Raw genomic sequence first — 17576 nt, forward strand, 5'->3', positions numbered from 1 at the left:
TAATATACTGTATCCTATAGTAAGTATAACGATCTAGGGACGAAGTGGTGGACAATTGAACACCCACGTTACGTTTATTTTGAAATAAAACAGTAATGACGTGACCCAATGATTGCAGTGAATGGGTGCAAGATGGTAAGATGTCTGGGACCATGACATTCGAATAAAAGAATCTGTATTTGTTTCAATTGTAAATCAGTAAAGGTACAAACACGCTGTGCCAGTCAAATTGGCATTATTCCCATGGCTTAACGGCTTGCATAATGGGAAAGTATCTCGAGTACCGTAATGTTATAGTGTTGTATAATAAAACTGAATAAATATACTCAGCGAATTGCACTCCATTAGTGTATAATTGACCTTCATAAACACATTACTATAATACTGTTAGTTAGGCCTATGCATTAAAATGTGTACAGTTGTATTTGAACCTATGTCGACATTACAAAAAAATAAACATTTATATAACTACTCATATTTTTTTTCAGAAATATTTATATAACAGCTTCTAATTTTTTTGTTCACAAAATTTGCGAATACCAACATGTATCCTGACACAGGCCTACCATGATATTGCGCGAATCATGCGTTTCATGGGTCTTTACACGTTGCCAGCAAAACACCTGTCTACCAACTACAGTAAGGTGTTGGACCTGATCTAAGCACCCGAAACATGATTTATGGCTGGTCGGCAAGGGGTAGTTATTGTGCTAGTTTCCTTCATAAAGAAATTAAAAAATAGTCAATTGTCAATGGCAGGTACTTAACCTATGCCGCTTTATGGTTGTTATTGGCGTTTATGACTATATATGGCGGCACTTTATGAGAAAGCTAAGAAAGCACGAACAGAAATGAAGGATTGGGTACACGATAATTCGTACGCACCATAATGCACAATTACCGAGTAGAGTCAGAATCTATACTTTTTATTCGGATTTCTCATGGTATATATTACGGATGGCGCATCTCTTACAATATCGTTGCTTTCTTGCATATTTAAATATTTGCAAAAAACCCCCATTTGTTAGTTATATTATTATAATATACAGGCATAGGCGTATTATAATGTAAGCCTACTGTATACCTCAACATAATTTTAATGATTAAGTAATAATTTCTAATTGATGATTTTAACTAAGGCACTACATAACTAGTCATCAATGTGATCGAGTGCGATGTTCGAGTAAATGAATAACAGACATTAATAAAATCAGATAACACGGTTAACAAATATTTCGTCCAGCCCTCAGAAGCAAGAGAAAATATTCATGTGCAATAAAATGTTAAACAAATAAGTCAACAGTATTATCTGGTTTTGTCAATGTCTGTGTTACATGTACAGTATATAAATCATGATATGATATATAAAGATAACTAAAGATGTGTATAAGAGACAGTATATATATATATATATATATATATGCATGCTAGGCCTATATATCAGTGCCATAAATTTTCGTATCTCCCTCGTGCACCACGCGTAGCGACCTCAAACAGGTTTTAAATGTAAAAATTGATATTAATGCGTGACTTATAACGCACAATTTGTGGTCGTATAATTCAATTTTGGTTCAAAAATCAACGGAATGTGTAGCAATGTCAGGCATTTTAGATATACATGCCTAGCGTTGATGTTACATTTGGCGCAAAGTTAGCCTTTACTTCATTAATAACGTACAGTGATTGAATTCCATCCTGAATTGAGGTGCAAAGCTTCAAATAGTAACCATGACAACAGTTAGGTATCTTGTCAATTTGTACCTGCCCTGCTTGTCAGACGAATCGAATCTCCACCCATGCCGCTAAGATCAAAGACATACCGCTAGCGGACAAGGCCTTCTGTGGAGGACTTGGTTATATGTATTTTTTGTTGTGTGTTAGTTTCTAAAGCAGTAATTGATCTCTGCATAGGGCCATGATATTCACACGACAGTGCGACGCACTGTAATCAATCGCATCGAATTGTTGTTTCCTATATTTCAATTAGCTTTCGTGTCGGCGTCTTCTAAGGCGAGATGAATAAGAACCCGCTTTACTTTGGCGGCAGGCCTGCATAGATGTGCTCATGCCTTTCAAAGCAGATCCGTTTCACAAGACAGCGACAACAACACCTTCGTTTCCTTTAAGACGTCACCCAACAAACGCCAACTAATAGTGAAACAACACGCATCGCGCCCATTATTTACGCTAGTGTGTTTAACACACATTTCGGACAAAAGTGTTTAGTGTTGCCCATTAAATTTTCTAAGGCGATGAATGTAATAGCTATTGATCTCGAACTTAGGTCAATAGTATCTTTCTCTTTAAACTGCATCAATACGCGCAACTATTTGTTTACCAATAGTTCGATTGAAATTGATATCCCATGATCCAATTAAATCTGTTCCGAACCCGGAAACAAACATCTTTTAAAGACTGCTTTAAAGACTTTTTTTACTACAAACTTGTAGTAAACTGATTGACTTTCGAAAGTGCTTAAAATTGGAGAGGATTCCAGTACGTCATCACTATTGATTTTGACGTAGGCCTATTATATTTCCAAACGATAGTAAAATTTGCCCTTAAAGTGTATGTATTCGATTAGACTATATGTTAGTTAAAACTGTAATAACAAGCATACAGTAGGCCTACAGCCAAAAATTTAGAATATGAATGATGGTCAAAAACTAAATCGACGAGGTAGGCCTATACGGTAGGCCTCACTCCAAGTACGTTCCAAAACGGTTGTTTAGTAGAAGCCTAAATACGTATTTTATAAGTCCAAGCTAAATAACTTTTTCTAATGTTGCTAAAATTTTTTTTGTGTTTTTTTGTTTTTTTAACGACGTATTTTCTGAAAAGCTAAACACGACGTTTGTTATATTTATATTAGAACGTTTTGTGTTTTATATATTTTTGGCCCAATTTCAAGTTTTAAGTTTCCGTCTATCGCTATAGTATCGTTTTACTGGGTGTCTTAGACTGTTCGCTGTAACGTACCTCATGAATCGCGCATTGTTCCTCATCATAAATAGCTCCCTGAAATGAATGATCCCGGGAATAATCGGGGTTGCAATAAGGGTGAAATCGCATTCCTGAAGCTTACCCAATGAATGTCGTCACAAGATATCCTTTAAGTAGTGATTGTGAGAAGAAACTTGCATGAAAACTGACTCGACAAACCCCACAATATGCGTGTCAGAGAGATATGGATAATGCGAAACATATCTACGTAGACCTATTTATGATTGTCAATGAAGCGAATATGAGGATTTAGTGAACACAAATTCAAATGAATAATAATAATTATTATTATGACATTAGGCTGTCTGACATTAGGCTGTCTGTATATATACTTGACACTTAACGTGGGTCGTTCGCCAAAGACCATACCGTATATATTGCTAGGGTGGCGTCAAGGTTTGCCCGACGGGGGTTCAAGGTTCCCGACCGGTGGGGGGGGGGGGATTCTCTGACGAGAGCAAAGTTGGCGTGGTCCGGTTGGTCCTTTAAAATTATCTAAAAGTAATCCCAAGAGACGAAGCCCCCGATAAATACAGTATGACAATTAAGGTTTCAAAGGCTTATTTATCGACTTTAAAGTCTAATATGTAGGAAATACATTCCTTTTTTTTTTTTTCTCCCCAACGAATTGTGGTGTTTCTCCCCGACGGTGGTCGTGGGGGGGCTCTTTCCCAAAGGGTAACAACAGATAGAAGCCAGAGGGCCGTTATAAGGTGGAAATATAAAATGTATATTTTCACAAGTAACTGCAAATAACTACACAAATCTTCAAATTCCTCTCCCACCCCTCGTAGCGTCGCCACTCAATTAAAACCGCACCTTAATAAAATACCACTGGAGTTGGGTGAAGCTATACTGTCCATTATAATAATGATAATTTATCGTGCTATAATTATAACATAGCTCAGTCGGCTAACTGTTGGTCGATCGTGGGATCCAAGATAGTTGGTTCAATGCATTGCGGCCCTCCTTGTGTTGCCGATGGATGGCTGAAATGCAAGTTTAGCTCATAGCGCATTAAAGAGCCAGTACACTCTTCGGATTGTCTCCCAGTGTACTGCCAAACTCACCACCAAATAGTACTGTATGATTTCAAAAAACGTGCTTCTTTATTCCAGGAGGTAAAGAGTGCCTACAAGTAGCAGTAAAACATAGGTGCAGAAATAGGTTAAAAACGTCATCGAAACGTCATTGTGAGATAAACATGCTGCCTCTGGTATACGATGATGGTGACAGCGTAAGTGCTTTTAACGTTATATTTAATAATAGTAAAACAAATAATAAAGATGATGATTGTAATGGTAATGATGATCTTGATCATGGCACCATTTATGTCTATACATTTATTGAACTTGTATAGGAAAACATTGACTTTTGCAGGGTTTGAACCCCAAACCGTAAGATTAGAAGCCGAGCACTTAACCACTTTCTCTTTATCTATTGATATATTTAAAAATCTAATCTTTGTATTTTTAGTCGTATGAACAGCAGCTAAAATGCATCGATTCTTCGTCTTACGCAAGGTGCCCGAACTTCAGGACTGGTGTCAGTAACTTAACGAACAATTGTGAATTGGAAACGAACACGAAACGATGCCAAAACCAAAAGGTGAATGTAAGTAGATCTATCAGTACTTAGCCACTCCCTCCGAATACTTCAAACATAATATAAGGAAGCATGTGCGTAACATATTTTATACATACTGTAGTAAATATATAGAAATCGTGTGCCAATTGAACATTAAACTTATCCCTAGCTTTCAATCCCGTGATGGACCGCTATAACGCAATTTACGGAATTTACGGGTCTCTACAGCCCTTTCTAATGTACCCGGTCTCGGAGTGTGGCGGCATTTGAAAAAGAGTTAATATCACAGAAAGATTATTACAACGCCGACAAGTAGGCATATACTTGTAACCTCAGTTAATGAGATCCATGTAAATTGATCTATATATTCATTGATCGTAAAAAACACTGATATTTCTAATACAGTCAATTCAAACACAAATGCATTAAATACTATCGTAATAGCTGACGAATTACGAATACACACACCTGATGATATTGGTGTTTAAATCCGTTTCGTTTTATTTATTTTTTTTTTTATTACAGTTCGGACGTCGATGTAAACTACACGAAACGTGTGATTATGGTGTAATGATATCTGGCGGTTGGAACAGACAGGCTAGTCTTAGGCGACACGCCGACAACATAAGAAGTATGTACGCAATGTTACGAGATCAGGGGTTCAAGAAGCACAACATCAAAATGTTCTTTGCGGATAATACTGACATTGAACGTACGTACCTCATTTGCTTTTCTTTACAAATGTGCATCTAATCAACTGACAACTTAATTCGAGCCTTGAAATAGCCATCTTTGTTTAATCTCGACGATATATGTATCCTGAATCATATATCCTTAATTAAGGGCACATGGAAAAAAATTGTTAGATTATCACTCGCCGCCCCGCCCGCGTCCAACATTTGAGAATATTGATGCGGGAATAAAACTGTTGCATGCCCATTGGTTGACCATATTTAGGCATGTTTTTGTCAAATAAAATTAGTGTTTAAGAAGTCACTTTAAATTACTGAAAATAATTATGATAGTGTGAAAATATGATTTTTCCACGACGAAAGTTGCTCATTAGGTTGCTTTGCATATCTTCATAAGTCAGTAGGCCCTATATCATATTCAATTGTAGGTTCTATTTTAAATAAATATATATATATATATATATATATATATATACATATATACATATATATACATACTGTGCAGAGTAGGTTGGAAGCAGATCATCTAGACAACAGTGCTCGATACATAAGCAGAGCAATATAAAATCAAAACAAGATGACGCTTGTAACCAACCAGCTTTACTAGCTAAAAAAAAAATACAGTTTATTATTATTATTATTATTATTATTATTATTCAATCTGAACAGTCTATGAGACAAGCAGTCAGCACGTTGACAACCGTTTCCCAGCAACGCAAAAGAACGCAATTCGGAACCACCTGAGTGGACTTTGCAGCGAAGGGTGTAACGCCGACTCGTTGATCATCTACCTAAACAGCCCGGCTTTACCTGACGGGAGGAGTCTTTTGTGGGATAGCGATGGAAATGGCCAGGTGAGTGGCAAGGAATGAAATTGTCTAGAGAGGGCGACATACAAATTTAAAGCGATATCAAGACTATCTTATCAAGATCAAAGCATCGTGCAAAAACAATTAATGTTTAATGGTTTTCTTTCTTTTTTTTTCTTTTAATGCTTTTTGAACTCATCATATACTATAAAATAAACAACTAAAACACATATTTTTCTACCTTTCACATTATTATTGTAGTTTTATTGTTACTGTTTCTGTTATTGTTGTGGTAATCGTTGTCGTCGTCATCATCATCATTATTATTACAGTGATTATAATTATTTTCCACAGATGGACGCGAGTGAGATGCTAAGTGTCAGGGAACTTCTGGAGGATATTGCCAACTGCCAAGCAGCTCATGTCTACATGATAATAGATCAAAGTTATTCCGGAATATTTGCCGATGAAATAAGAAAATCAAATGATCATGATAATGTGGTCGTATTCACCAGTGGAAATAAAACCGAATATTCATGGAGGAGCGATCTTACGGACATGTGGTCCCATAGCAACCACACGCAACTTTGCGTAGATGAGGTTTATGAGGTAAAAACAAAATATGCTTTAATTATTCTTTATTTATTACCTCGCATTTATGTCATATCGGGCGTTCTATACATTCTAAACTTCATCAGGCGTGAAGTCTTTTATGTGGCAACTACGCCACATCACAAGTTAGAATATGTATTTTCAACAGGAATCGACATGACTGAATATGGATATCGAAAATAGCTTAAAATAAAACTTATGTTACATAATGAAATGGTAATTTAGGGTTAGGCCCCTATATGATTTGGTTTGGACTGCTATTATTCTACACCCATTGTCTTTCAATAACATTTTAAATTCACAAAATGTTCAGTCTTTGTTATCGTCGTCAAGATGACCTTGCAATGTTATTGTTCTACGCATAAAGTAAGTCTATATGTCTCAGCTTTTTCCATTTCTATTTCAGACGTACTCGGATTCGTTTACCGATTCGACGCCGAGAATGTTAGAAGGATCGATGAATGCCGCTAACACAACCGTATTTGGAGGCAAGCCATGTTATTTGTTGCCATATATGACGAACAAAGAAATTCGCTCCTCATTCATGGGATGTAAATATAACCCGTTTGGAAGGCACAAGATTTAAAATTACCCCTGAAACAAATTATGTCAATAATAACCAATCTCATTATTAAGGATTCGCAACAGCATATTCGTTCGTCAACAATGTTCGTCCACAAACAGGTCAAACCGTCAAGGTTGTTTTCAGGAAGAAAAGGATGTTAAACAAACATGAAGAAATTAACTATGTACTGTTTGACATTTTCTAAATGCAAACTCACGTATGTATGATAATCTAGGCCCTATCTATACAAAGGAATTCTACGTAAGGCGGTCTCAACAAGTTGATGATGTACAGTAGGCGGGGGCCTAGTAGGCCGCTACGATGAGCGTAGGTTGGTCTAATGACGAAACGTTGCTACGCACTGAATCACACGTCAATTAAAGTTCGTGATCGCAGATTTATACATTTTCAACAGGCATAGGCTATATGGATAATTGCGGGCTCGAACATAGCTATGTCGTCAGCTCGTGAGGTGGTCATTAATGGTGCTCTTTCTATTCTTTACGTGGTTGATAGTTGTCTTGTTAACGAGAGACGTGCGTGAAATGATGGACGTGTACGTCCGCAAAATGCTCGGAAGGCACATATACTGTGACTGAGAATGCATAAAATGCTCGACTTGGTGTAAAAATATGTCTAATTAAAAAAAAACCGATATATGCATCAAATGTTATAAATAATGTCGAAAACATTGTAAATATTGTAATAATGTGAAAAATAAAATAAAGTTTATATTATTATCCGAAAATGTTTTTTTTATGTTTTATTATGATAATGAATATTATTTAATGGGTTTTAGCATTTTATCAAGCTTAACTGTAATAAAATACATTGTGCACACTTTTTTGAGAATTAACAATAATGTTTGACACTTCGGACCCATTATCAATTCTCCAAGAACACAATTGAGTTCATTGAATACCCATCTGACAAGGGGTGGCGCCAGGATTTGCCCGACAGGGTGTCCGAGGTCTCTGACAGAGGGAGGCGCCAATGTCCCCGAGACAGAAAGGTGGGCGTGGTCGGGCGCCGCTCAAAATATTTCGAAAGTGGCCCTGGGGAAACGCCTAAATATTTACAATTTAGGGGTTTAAAAGGCTTATTTAATCGGTTTTAGGGTCTACTAATATGTAGAATACATATAATTGTTTTTCTTCCGACGAATGGCGGGGGGAGGGGGTTGGGCAAGCTCCCCAGCCCCCGCTGGCGCCACCCCTGCATCTGACATGCCTGTTACCGTATATACTCGCACGCGTAGATAAGGCGGTGATCCGCGTATAAAACGACCATCGTTTTACCGTCTGAATTCCTGCTTTCGATATGATCCACTCTGATAGTACCAAGCCTGCATTTAGCCTTCAAATCCCCGTATCCAAGCCATTGGTATGTATATCCAAACTGCTTAGACCTATTTTTGATGCTATATATTCAGGGACGGATCCAGAAATATCCAAAAGGGGAAGTGGGTCGAGAAAATACTAGGGGGTCCGCCCGAAAATAACCTCTAAGGCGTTTTGGGCAATCAATTCTTTCATTTTTTTCCCTTCTTTTTTTAACCATGGACCTATTAATAAGGTCTTATTAATAGGTCCATATTTTAACCTTCCAAAAGGGAGACCAGGGACGCCCCCCTGCCCCACCAAATCATCCCTGATATTCTTGATACTGCATCTAACTTGCTAAAAACGGAGCCAAAAGCAATGTTACTCTTCCAAAGAGATTTTAAATGTTCATCAAAATCTTATTTCCCCGTATTACGTTCATTCTTAGTACATTTAGTAGCTTCACTGCAGTAGTTACGGACAATCCGCACAAATGATAAACATTATTTAATTAATTAAAAAATCTAAAATTTGTACGGTATGTCGCCCTGTTTTTTCGATTGTAGTTTGCTATCCTCGCACAAATTCCTCCATAACTAAAACACTGTGAATTCCCCATCATTGTACACTCATATAGAATAGTAATACTAGCTAATTTCAATATAAATTTATTAATAATCACAAATGGAAGAGTGTAGTGTACAATATCTGTATAACTAAAATGGATAAAATTACTATAAATTAATTAATATGCAATTTTGGAGACTGGCATAGTCTTACAAAGTGAGTTTATTGCACATTAGATTTAATAAACATCCAATGAACAATCAATCACATATACGTACTTAATAGAATTCTGTACCCAAGTTGCAATAACACAGTATAATATTGAAAATAGTGGTTACAGCATTAGGAACATACCTAAAGCCAAACACCACACCATACACGCAAGATCGTATCATATAGATGTCATCAAACGTAATCTTCCCAATGAGAGGTTAAAAGCACTTGTTCAGAATCAAGGGGGAGAGGGAAGCCAGGCCACCATTAAATCAATCTTATTCATACCAGTTCATCAATTCTTTTGTAATCAAATAGCTGGACTTGAAGAATTATGTATATAGGCCTATACATATTTCAATTCTATATATTGCTACAGACATAATATTTAAAACTTCTGAGTTTGACTTTTTCATAAGCGCCATCAATCATCACTGTTACTGCAATGGATTCTGGCGGTAAAAATGTACCGATTGATTGGTTGCTTGACATATAGCTCACTTCAATTATTTAAAGGCATGTACCAATGTGATTTTGTATCAAGAATAAATAAAAATTGAATGCAGGTACCAATGTAGATAGACTCTTGCATCAGATTCCAAAAATGTCCCACAATAACAAATTATGATGTTTGCTCCAGAGGCGAGACAAATTAGCATTTTAATGCCCTTCCCAGGAAAGCATATGTGATAAAAGCTGGCATGTAGCTGAGTGGTATCCATAGCAACTTGGCATCGAGGCCAACACTGTAACGTTTCTTTGGGTACTTGGCAGTCAGTGCATGTTCCATGGCATCCACTACTTTTTCGGTTCTCGTAGAAGGTGCCTTGATCAGAAAGTCTTTAGCTGAATTCATTTCTGAAATTAAAAAAAAAAAACAAAAAACGAATCATAAGTGTTGCTCAAGCACAGTGTCGGCATTAGGGCCTATGGTCGGTTATTCACTGATTAAAATATTTTATTTTCTTTTTTCAGTATATGCCTAGATGTAGTTGGAAGTGTTGGGGGCCTCATTCATTTTATTGATCGATTCACGAATGTTACGAATGTGGCCAAAGAGGCCCCTTACATTATTTAAATTTCAGTTTGTAGTGGAGTCCTGTGAAACACTTTCAGGTTGAAAATTAATATTGAAGAGAAGTGCTGTGCGAGTCGACATAGGACGTTTTGTGAGTTCAAAACTTGGAATTACTGTACATGGTTTTAATTTGCTGGTTTTTGGTGTCTTCTACTAAACCATAATATCCAGGCCCTGTTAAATAGTGCTGTTCGTTAGTAAGGGGCCTGGGTGTATGGCACTGTATGTAATGCTAGGGTTCTTAGCCAACTATGTTTTATGGCACAGATGGGCAAAGTGCCGCATGCAGTCCCACAAATAATTACAAACCCTATGTGTGTGTGTGGCTCCCCGACTATCTTTTGGCTAGAAAATACCTTGTTTTTATGGCCCAACACCGATCATCTGAAAGTAATATTAAAACTGAGCATAAAGTGGCATAAAAGCAGTGCATGAAGGTTTCGCGATTGCACTAGAAACATCAAAGTTTCGGTGCTGCCCTCAGTGTTAAATAAAAAATCACTTTGGCCATCCGACCCATTTTTATGCCCACCCCTAATTTATGGTTGGTTAGCCCATGCTCATAGGCGTTAAACCACTGAGACTGGCATAAGAATTTGTGTAACTGGTTTTAATTACCAACAAAAACAATTTTCTTTAGTAGTATAAATACAGGCATGGGAACAGATCATGGGGAGGGGGAAAGAAGAAATAGGGAAACCCCCCATATTTTTAAGGGTTAAGGGAAGTTCCCCATACATTTCATCCGCTATGTAAATTCAAGTCAAAAAGATGCCTGAAAATAGTTGAAATGTATTGCCTAAATGACCCAGGTTTTAATGAAAGCCGACTGTACAGAGTTTTGTTTTTGTTCATTGTCTTGTGAAACAAGATCATAAAAAATTTGTTGGCGCTTCATTTTGACTATATAATGGTGATGCGATGATGATGAATTTTTCTAAGTGTCATTTCCAACCATGGTGGGGCTGAGGTGGAGGTGGACTCATGGTTTGAAATAAAGTAAATACACAAAAGACAATGTTTTTCAGTTCTATTTTATTTACATCTTTATGTTTGCTGAAAATTGCTGATAAAAGATCATTAGAAAATTGTTGGCGCTTCATTTTGACTATATAATGATGATGTGATGATGAATTTTACTATATAAAAATGTCATTTCCAGCCATCTAGAGGTACTATTTCACCTCTCAGCCCTAACCATGGGCTGAGTTGTGTGTGGCCTGATAAAATGTCAACACCCCCCCCCCATCACAATTCAAAACAGATCTGTGCCCTTGAATACAGCAGAAAGTATGGTTATCAAGAATGGATCAAACAAATTAACAAACCTAAGAACAATGTAAAATCATAGACACTAATAAATATAATGAAAGCAAACAAATGGAAATAATCAGGATAGGCACTGGAAGAAAAGAAGGAAGTTGGTCACTATATCATTAGTCAGCATATCAAATACAGTAGACAACATTATTGTTAAATGTGACATCTTTAGTTACATAAAGTAGCATGCATACATACTTTCTTTCATAGTTTCTTCACCCCCATATTCCTCATGGATTTCTTGACCTAAATCTTTCCATCTTTCCTTTAATTTTGGCAAAATATTCTCTGGATTACATATAGCTGTCTTGAAAAACCCAGGCTCAATGATGCTGACAGATATTCCAAAAGCTTTCAATAATACCCTATAGAAGAGTTGCAAGACATTTAGTCAACTTACACTCTTAAGATAAGGTAAGGATAAGATAAAGTTTATTGTCATGATCACAAAACAAGACAAACATGAAATTTGGTTTCCTTGATTCTTAAACTACACAAATAATACAGGTAAAATAAATAAAAAAACAAAGATTAATTGTACAAAATAATACTGTACATAGGCCCTACATGGAAGACTTATTGGGGTGGTGTTTGGGGGTTTGGTTTTTGGAACCCCCTTTTGAACCAGTTTACAACTGTAGTAGTGTTTTATCATAATATTCTTTATTAAAGAAACACTTTTCAGAGGTTATATTTTGCCTATAGGGAATTCCCTGTCCCATGAACCTGGTTACAGGCCTTGACCAATGGTTGGACGATGCAAATTACAACAAACTACGCAAAAGCCTTATTGATTTTATAGTTTAATAGTGATTTAAAGTCTTCAAACCTGATTTCATCTGAGAAACATTCAACACCAAATTTTGAAATGCAATAGCCAGCCTCTGGTACTAGTCCTACAACCCTACCAAGTACACTTGCCACATTCACAATCCTTCCCTTGCCCTGCTTCAGCAAGGGGGTAAACACCTTAGTGACGTCAATCAAGCCAAACAGGTTAACGTCAAGCACCTTCTTGTACTCCTCCCTGCTCCACCAATCCATCGCACCAAGACAACCACCAATGCCAGCATTATTTACAAGACCCCATAAACCTAAAAATTAGAATCATTAAATAACACATTTCAAAATGAAGGCATATTTCATACTTGTTTTTATTAGAACATCTTCACAAAAAAAAAAAAAGGTGTAGTGGCGACTAAGTTACTGTTTGATAATTATTGCTCTCTCACAAAAAACAAATTCAAAAACATACAAAAGAAGATATACAAAAATATTGTGCATTCCCCTCATCCAACAGGGGCGGATCTAGGATGAAATTTAGGGGGGGGGGGGCCTCACTCGGTGCGAAGCACCGAGGGAGGTGGGTTTGAGAGGGGGTGTCCCCCTCCCAATATTAGGAAATTTTTTGAAAAAAAGTAACACTAAGACAGTCGTACACGGCATTCTATTCTAAAGAATTAGATTGTGTTCTTATTGTTAGGGAGTCGTGAAAAATATATTCGATAATTCGTAAACACGTTTTTCTGCCAAATCACTCTAATGACTGTAGTAGGTGCGATATATTATTACATATTATTATGTTGGCATTAATTGATTATATACTTATAAATAAAATTCACAAATACCGATGTACGGTAACTATACCAAAAGATTGCACGTTTATTCTATCATCTAGTGACCACATGTTCACCACCTTGTTGATGAGCGCCAGTGTAATCAACAAAAACAAACACCAACTGAAGTACTGTAGTAATAAATAGGCCTAAATATGATCTTTTTTCTTTCTTCTCTCCACCCCCCCCCCCTTCTCTCTCTCTTTTTTTATATATATATATATATAGAGCTCTCTTTTTTCCCCCTTTTTTTGGGGGGTCCCATGGCCACCCCCTTGCATCTGCCCCTGTCCAATATCTACTCTTTCTTAATGAAATTACTATGATACTGTACATGAACCCACCTTTTGATTCAGGGATTATCTCTTGGACATCATGCATCGCTTGCTGGACACTGCCGTGATCTGTGACATCCATCACTATCGTAGATGAACGCTGCGACAGCGACATCTTCAGTTTCTTGCTTGCCTCCTCCATCAGGCATGCTGCTATAACGTGAATTCCTTTCCCATCCAGTTGGATAGCCAGCTGATTGCCAAACCCTGAGTCGCACCCTGTGATTAACACATACTTGCTGCTTAAATTTGGTACTTTCGGAATTCGTAAAACCAACTCCAACAACCAAGAAACTATTAATAAGCATGCGACTGCAATTATGTACATGATCATGCTGTTAAGATAAACACAAAAATTAATAAAATAACATTTAAGATTAAATCCTTGAATGAATCACATAAAAAATCATAATCTTTTTAAATAACAATTATAAATAGTATTAACAACCATCTAGATCTATACCAGATGCAACCCCTGATAAAAAATATTCACCCCCTACACTGCAGTACAGCAGTGGCGGCAGAAGCCGAAAAGGGGGGCTTAAGGCCAAGCTCCCCCCTCGGACAGAGCTTGCCGGCAGTCTGACCATAAAAAATATAAAAATAGGCCCACACCAAGCCAACACATGCCTGTCACAGTCCGAGAGTGCCATATCCGGCCATCCAGAGGTTGTTATTCTTAAAAAATACTCTCATTTGGGAAGGGGAACCACTCTCAACCCCTTCCCCCAGCTCGGGCCTACAAGCTCAAGTCCCCTTTCGGACAGCTTATCCCCCCACCCCAGAAAATATATCCTAGAGCTGCCACTGCAGTAGAGTACAGTTCCTCTCCACTGATGCCAGTCACAAAGTTGTGGGGGTACCAGGACTTGAAAACAAGGGGGTGGGGGTTGGACTTAGATTCCTCCAATGGAAGCATAAGTGGGCGGAGAATGTTCAGAAATGATGTAAGGTGATCTAGGGGACGATCAAGCCCTAGTCTGGAAGCTCCAACTATTTTAAGATTTGCTGGCTCATTATTTCTGAAGTTTCACAATCTGAAAAATTTACTAAATTTATATTTCTTCTTAAATATTGTGTAAATCATTTCTCCCTGATAGGGGCCCTGGCTGGGTATCCGATCATTTTGGTTGTGCTGTATTGTTTATGCATTTCGGTCACAGTGTATAGAATAACGAAGGTGCAACCGCAAATCTACAACAAGGTAGCTCAGCAGTATAGTGTTATTTTTAACAAAACTTCAAACTGTAACATTAGTTTATCAACAATTATTTGTATACTGTAGTATTAAAGTTTATTTTACATTAGTACTTGGTGTTATTTTTCTTTCTTACAGAAATAACTCAAATGTTACTAAGTCAATGTTTCTTTTTATCATTTGTTGCAATATATATTTTGATTGCATGTATATTAATGCTTAGATTAAATGGAGATTTATGAAATAAGTGTATAGTCAAATATTAGTTTGTCACACGTTTGTATTCTTGTCAGTTACGTTCATTTACTAAATGTTCTGACATATAAATAAATGAAAATATACTGAATGATATATGATGAATGAAAATAAAGGAAATATGTTAGCCTTTTCATATTTATATTTTCCATACTTAAAATAATCAATATATATTTTATTTATAATTTAATTGCATACCGTACTTTTAATGCACCCCGCCTTGTCCCCCAACAATGCCACTAATGCTGCCACTCAAAAGGCAGTCCCCTCCTTCCCCTGATGTTTAGTGTGCAAAAGGCATTCTAGAATTATTTTGATTTCGAAATCGTTTTCTTTGATGAAAGCATGTATTTATGATCAGGCTGATTTGCTTGAACTCAATTCACACACGGACCGGGCGTCGGTACACTGTATGAATGAACACAAACACTAGACTACCGAGAGCCTACCAAAGAAGAGTGCTGTCAATCTTGTTCAAGTACGAACAACTAACAAAATTTATATACCAATTGTTCACTATATTATATACATTAATGTACCTACGTGTTGGCTATAGTTCAGGCACTGATGAATGAAACGTTCCCAACGTTACACGCACAGAAATGCATCGATACCAGTCAAAAAGGTCCGCTTAGCCCACAGCCACCACACTCTCTCTCTCTGTAAACACAGTTCCAAAGTTCCTAAGTTCACCTTCTTACCGGTACGTGTTATGAATATTCATAAGCTACTGTATATAAACTTACCCTCTTGCTATCTTGATAAACAATCAGTTATATCTGATAACAATGTTCTCAAAATGAAGCTCAAATTATCGGCTTTATTGTGTGCATTTTTATTATTCGTTTCACTATTGAATATTAATAAGAATAAAGAAAGTATATACATTGTATAACATAACAGACTGTTCCGTTAAGCCTCGGAGATTCCGTTGAAACGACGACGTAAACAACAAAACGGTATCAATCAATTTCACTAGTGTTAATAATAATAAAGATTATATTATTGATAAAATAATAATAATAATAATGATAATATTAATGGTGATGATGATGATAAATGATAATACTTATCATATTAATAATAATAATAATAATAGGGCCTAATGATAATAATAATAATAATAATAATAATAATAATAATAATAATAATAATAATTGGTTTAATGGTTTTATAAAAAATGGTTTAATGTTGCTAACAATAGCAATATGGAACTTAAAAGAGTAAGGTATCAGCATCCAAAATGTAGAGTGGAAAGGTATCAAAAAAGTGCAATGCCATTTCTTACTTCAATCCTATATGTGATTTTGGCTTAGCTGCAATAATAATTAAAATAATAATAATAATTATAGTAATGTTAATAATAATAATAATGATAATAATAATAGTAATTATGATTATTATTGATGATATTAATTATTAATTATATTGATTGATGGTTAGTTATTAATTGGTTGTTGCTGTAATTGTTATTATTAATTATATCAATATTAACTATTAATTAATAATAATTATTATTGTAATGACTATTTCAGTATATGAAAATAATTTAAATAAATAAATAATAATTATTATTGTAATGACTATTTCAGTATATGAAAATAATATAACAACGAATATAATAATGAAATAAATGCACGATAACTGATATTATACCCAGAGTTATTAGTCCATTTTAAATGACATTCACTTTTCTTTTTTTTCTGTTTAATTAAAATGTTGGCCGCTTTTTTCATGTTGCGTTTTTCTTTCCCAATTTTGATGTAATTTTTATTAAAATTGAATTTTGTGTGCAATGCTTGGAAGATTGGATTTTTTTCCTTTCCTTCTTAACTTTTTATATTTGATAATAATAATAATTATAATTATAATAATACAGTTATATTAATAATAATAACAAAAATAACTGATTTTATTACGTATTTGTTTTTTAACCTGTTGTGTACTACTGATGTTTCAAATTTTAATGTATTTTAATGTTACTTTTCTCTCCATTTTTCATGTCTTGTGTTTGTGTTTGATTGATGTTTTGATGTTTTAGTATTTGCCTACTTTTTTTAATTTTTAAATATCAAATGATTCAGCATTGGCTGCGATTTTGATTTGAAATAAAAGAAACTGAAACTGAATAATAATAATAACAACAACCATAACAAAAACAACAATAATAATAATAAAAATAATAATAATATCACTCCAACATAGGCCTAAACCTCAGTATGCCGTCATCTTCATCATCATCATCATCATAATCATCATCATCACCGTCACCACCACCGCCATCATCATCAATCATCGTAATTATCGTAATAATCATCCTCACACTAATTTCATCACCACTATCGTTACTCTGCAAAAGTTACCATTATACCTACTAATATGGATGTTCAAGATGAAGTTTAGT

The 17576-nt window shown here is 35.7% G+C and overlaps 2 protein-coding genes across 4 annotated transcripts in view; one reads left to right on the top strand and one right to left on the bottom strand.

Moving 5' to 3' along the window:
* LOC117112156 overlaps positions 1–8016 on the top strand; it is a 9393-nt gene extending 1377 nt beyond the window's left edge. Inside the window, exons 2-7 of one of the 2 annotated variants that reach the window (XM_033255220.1) lie at positions 4122–4240; positions 4480–4617; positions 5116–5302; positions 5952–6136; positions 6446–6700; positions 7110–8016. In XM_033255220.1, the coding sequence (XP_033111111.1) occupies positions 4122–4240; positions 4480–4617; positions 5116–5302; positions 5952–6136; positions 6446–6700; positions 7110–7289 (1064 nt within the window). In that variant the 3' untranslated portion in view covers positions 7290–8016. The remainder of the gene's footprint in view (positions 1–4121; positions 4241–4479; positions 4618–5115; positions 5303–5951; positions 6137–6445; positions 6701–7109) is intronic. The other variant, XM_033255221.1, reaches the window with a different exon arrangement.
* Positions 8017–9242: 1226 nt separating this feature from the next.
* Positions 9243–15871, bottom strand: LOC117112157 (retinol dehydrogenase 7-like). Of its 2 annotated transcripts, none has more exons than XM_033255223.1 (5): positions 15716–15871; positions 13729–14054; positions 12598–12862; positions 11967–12133; positions 9243–10228 (listed from the first exon to the last, which is right to left on the bottom strand). In XM_033255223.1, exons 2-5 carry the CDS (start codon positions 14051–14053, stop codon positions 10023–10025), a joined length of 963 nt encoding a protein of 320 aa, XP_033111114.1. In that variant the 5' UTR covers position 14054; positions 15716–15871; the 3' UTR covers positions 9243–10022. The 2 variants fall into 2 exon arrangements, with proteins under 2 accessions (XP_033111114.1, XP_033111115.1); XM_033255224.1 differs by having other exon boundaries at positions 15712–15837.
* Between the last annotated feature and the right edge of the window lie 1705 nt (positions 15872–17576).

The sequence above is a fragment of the Anneissia japonica genome, unplaced genomic scaffold (assembly GCF_011630105.1).
Source record: "Anneissia japonica isolate Jap-2015-1 unplaced genomic scaffold, ASM1163010v1 scaffold2707_len876726_cov182, whole genome shotgun sequence".
Lineage (NCBI taxonomy): Eukaryota > Metazoa > Echinodermata > Crinoidea > Comatulida > Comatulidae > Anneissia > Anneissia japonica.

Excerpts from the sequence above, each read along its gene's own strand:
- LOC117112157 (XM_033255223.1), bottom strand. The coding sequence starts at position 14,053 with ATGATCATGTACATAATTGCAGTCGCATGCTTATTAATAGTTTCTTGG. Across the intron at positions 12,134-12,597 it reads TGTTTCTCAGATGAAATCAG|GGTATTATTGAAAGCTTTTG; the intron begins GTTTGAAGACTT and ends ACTCTTCTATAG. Across the intron at positions 10,229-11,966 it reads TGAAGAAACTATGAAAGAAA|AAATGAATTCAGCTAAAGAC; the intron begins GTATGTATGCAT and ends TTTTAATTTCAG.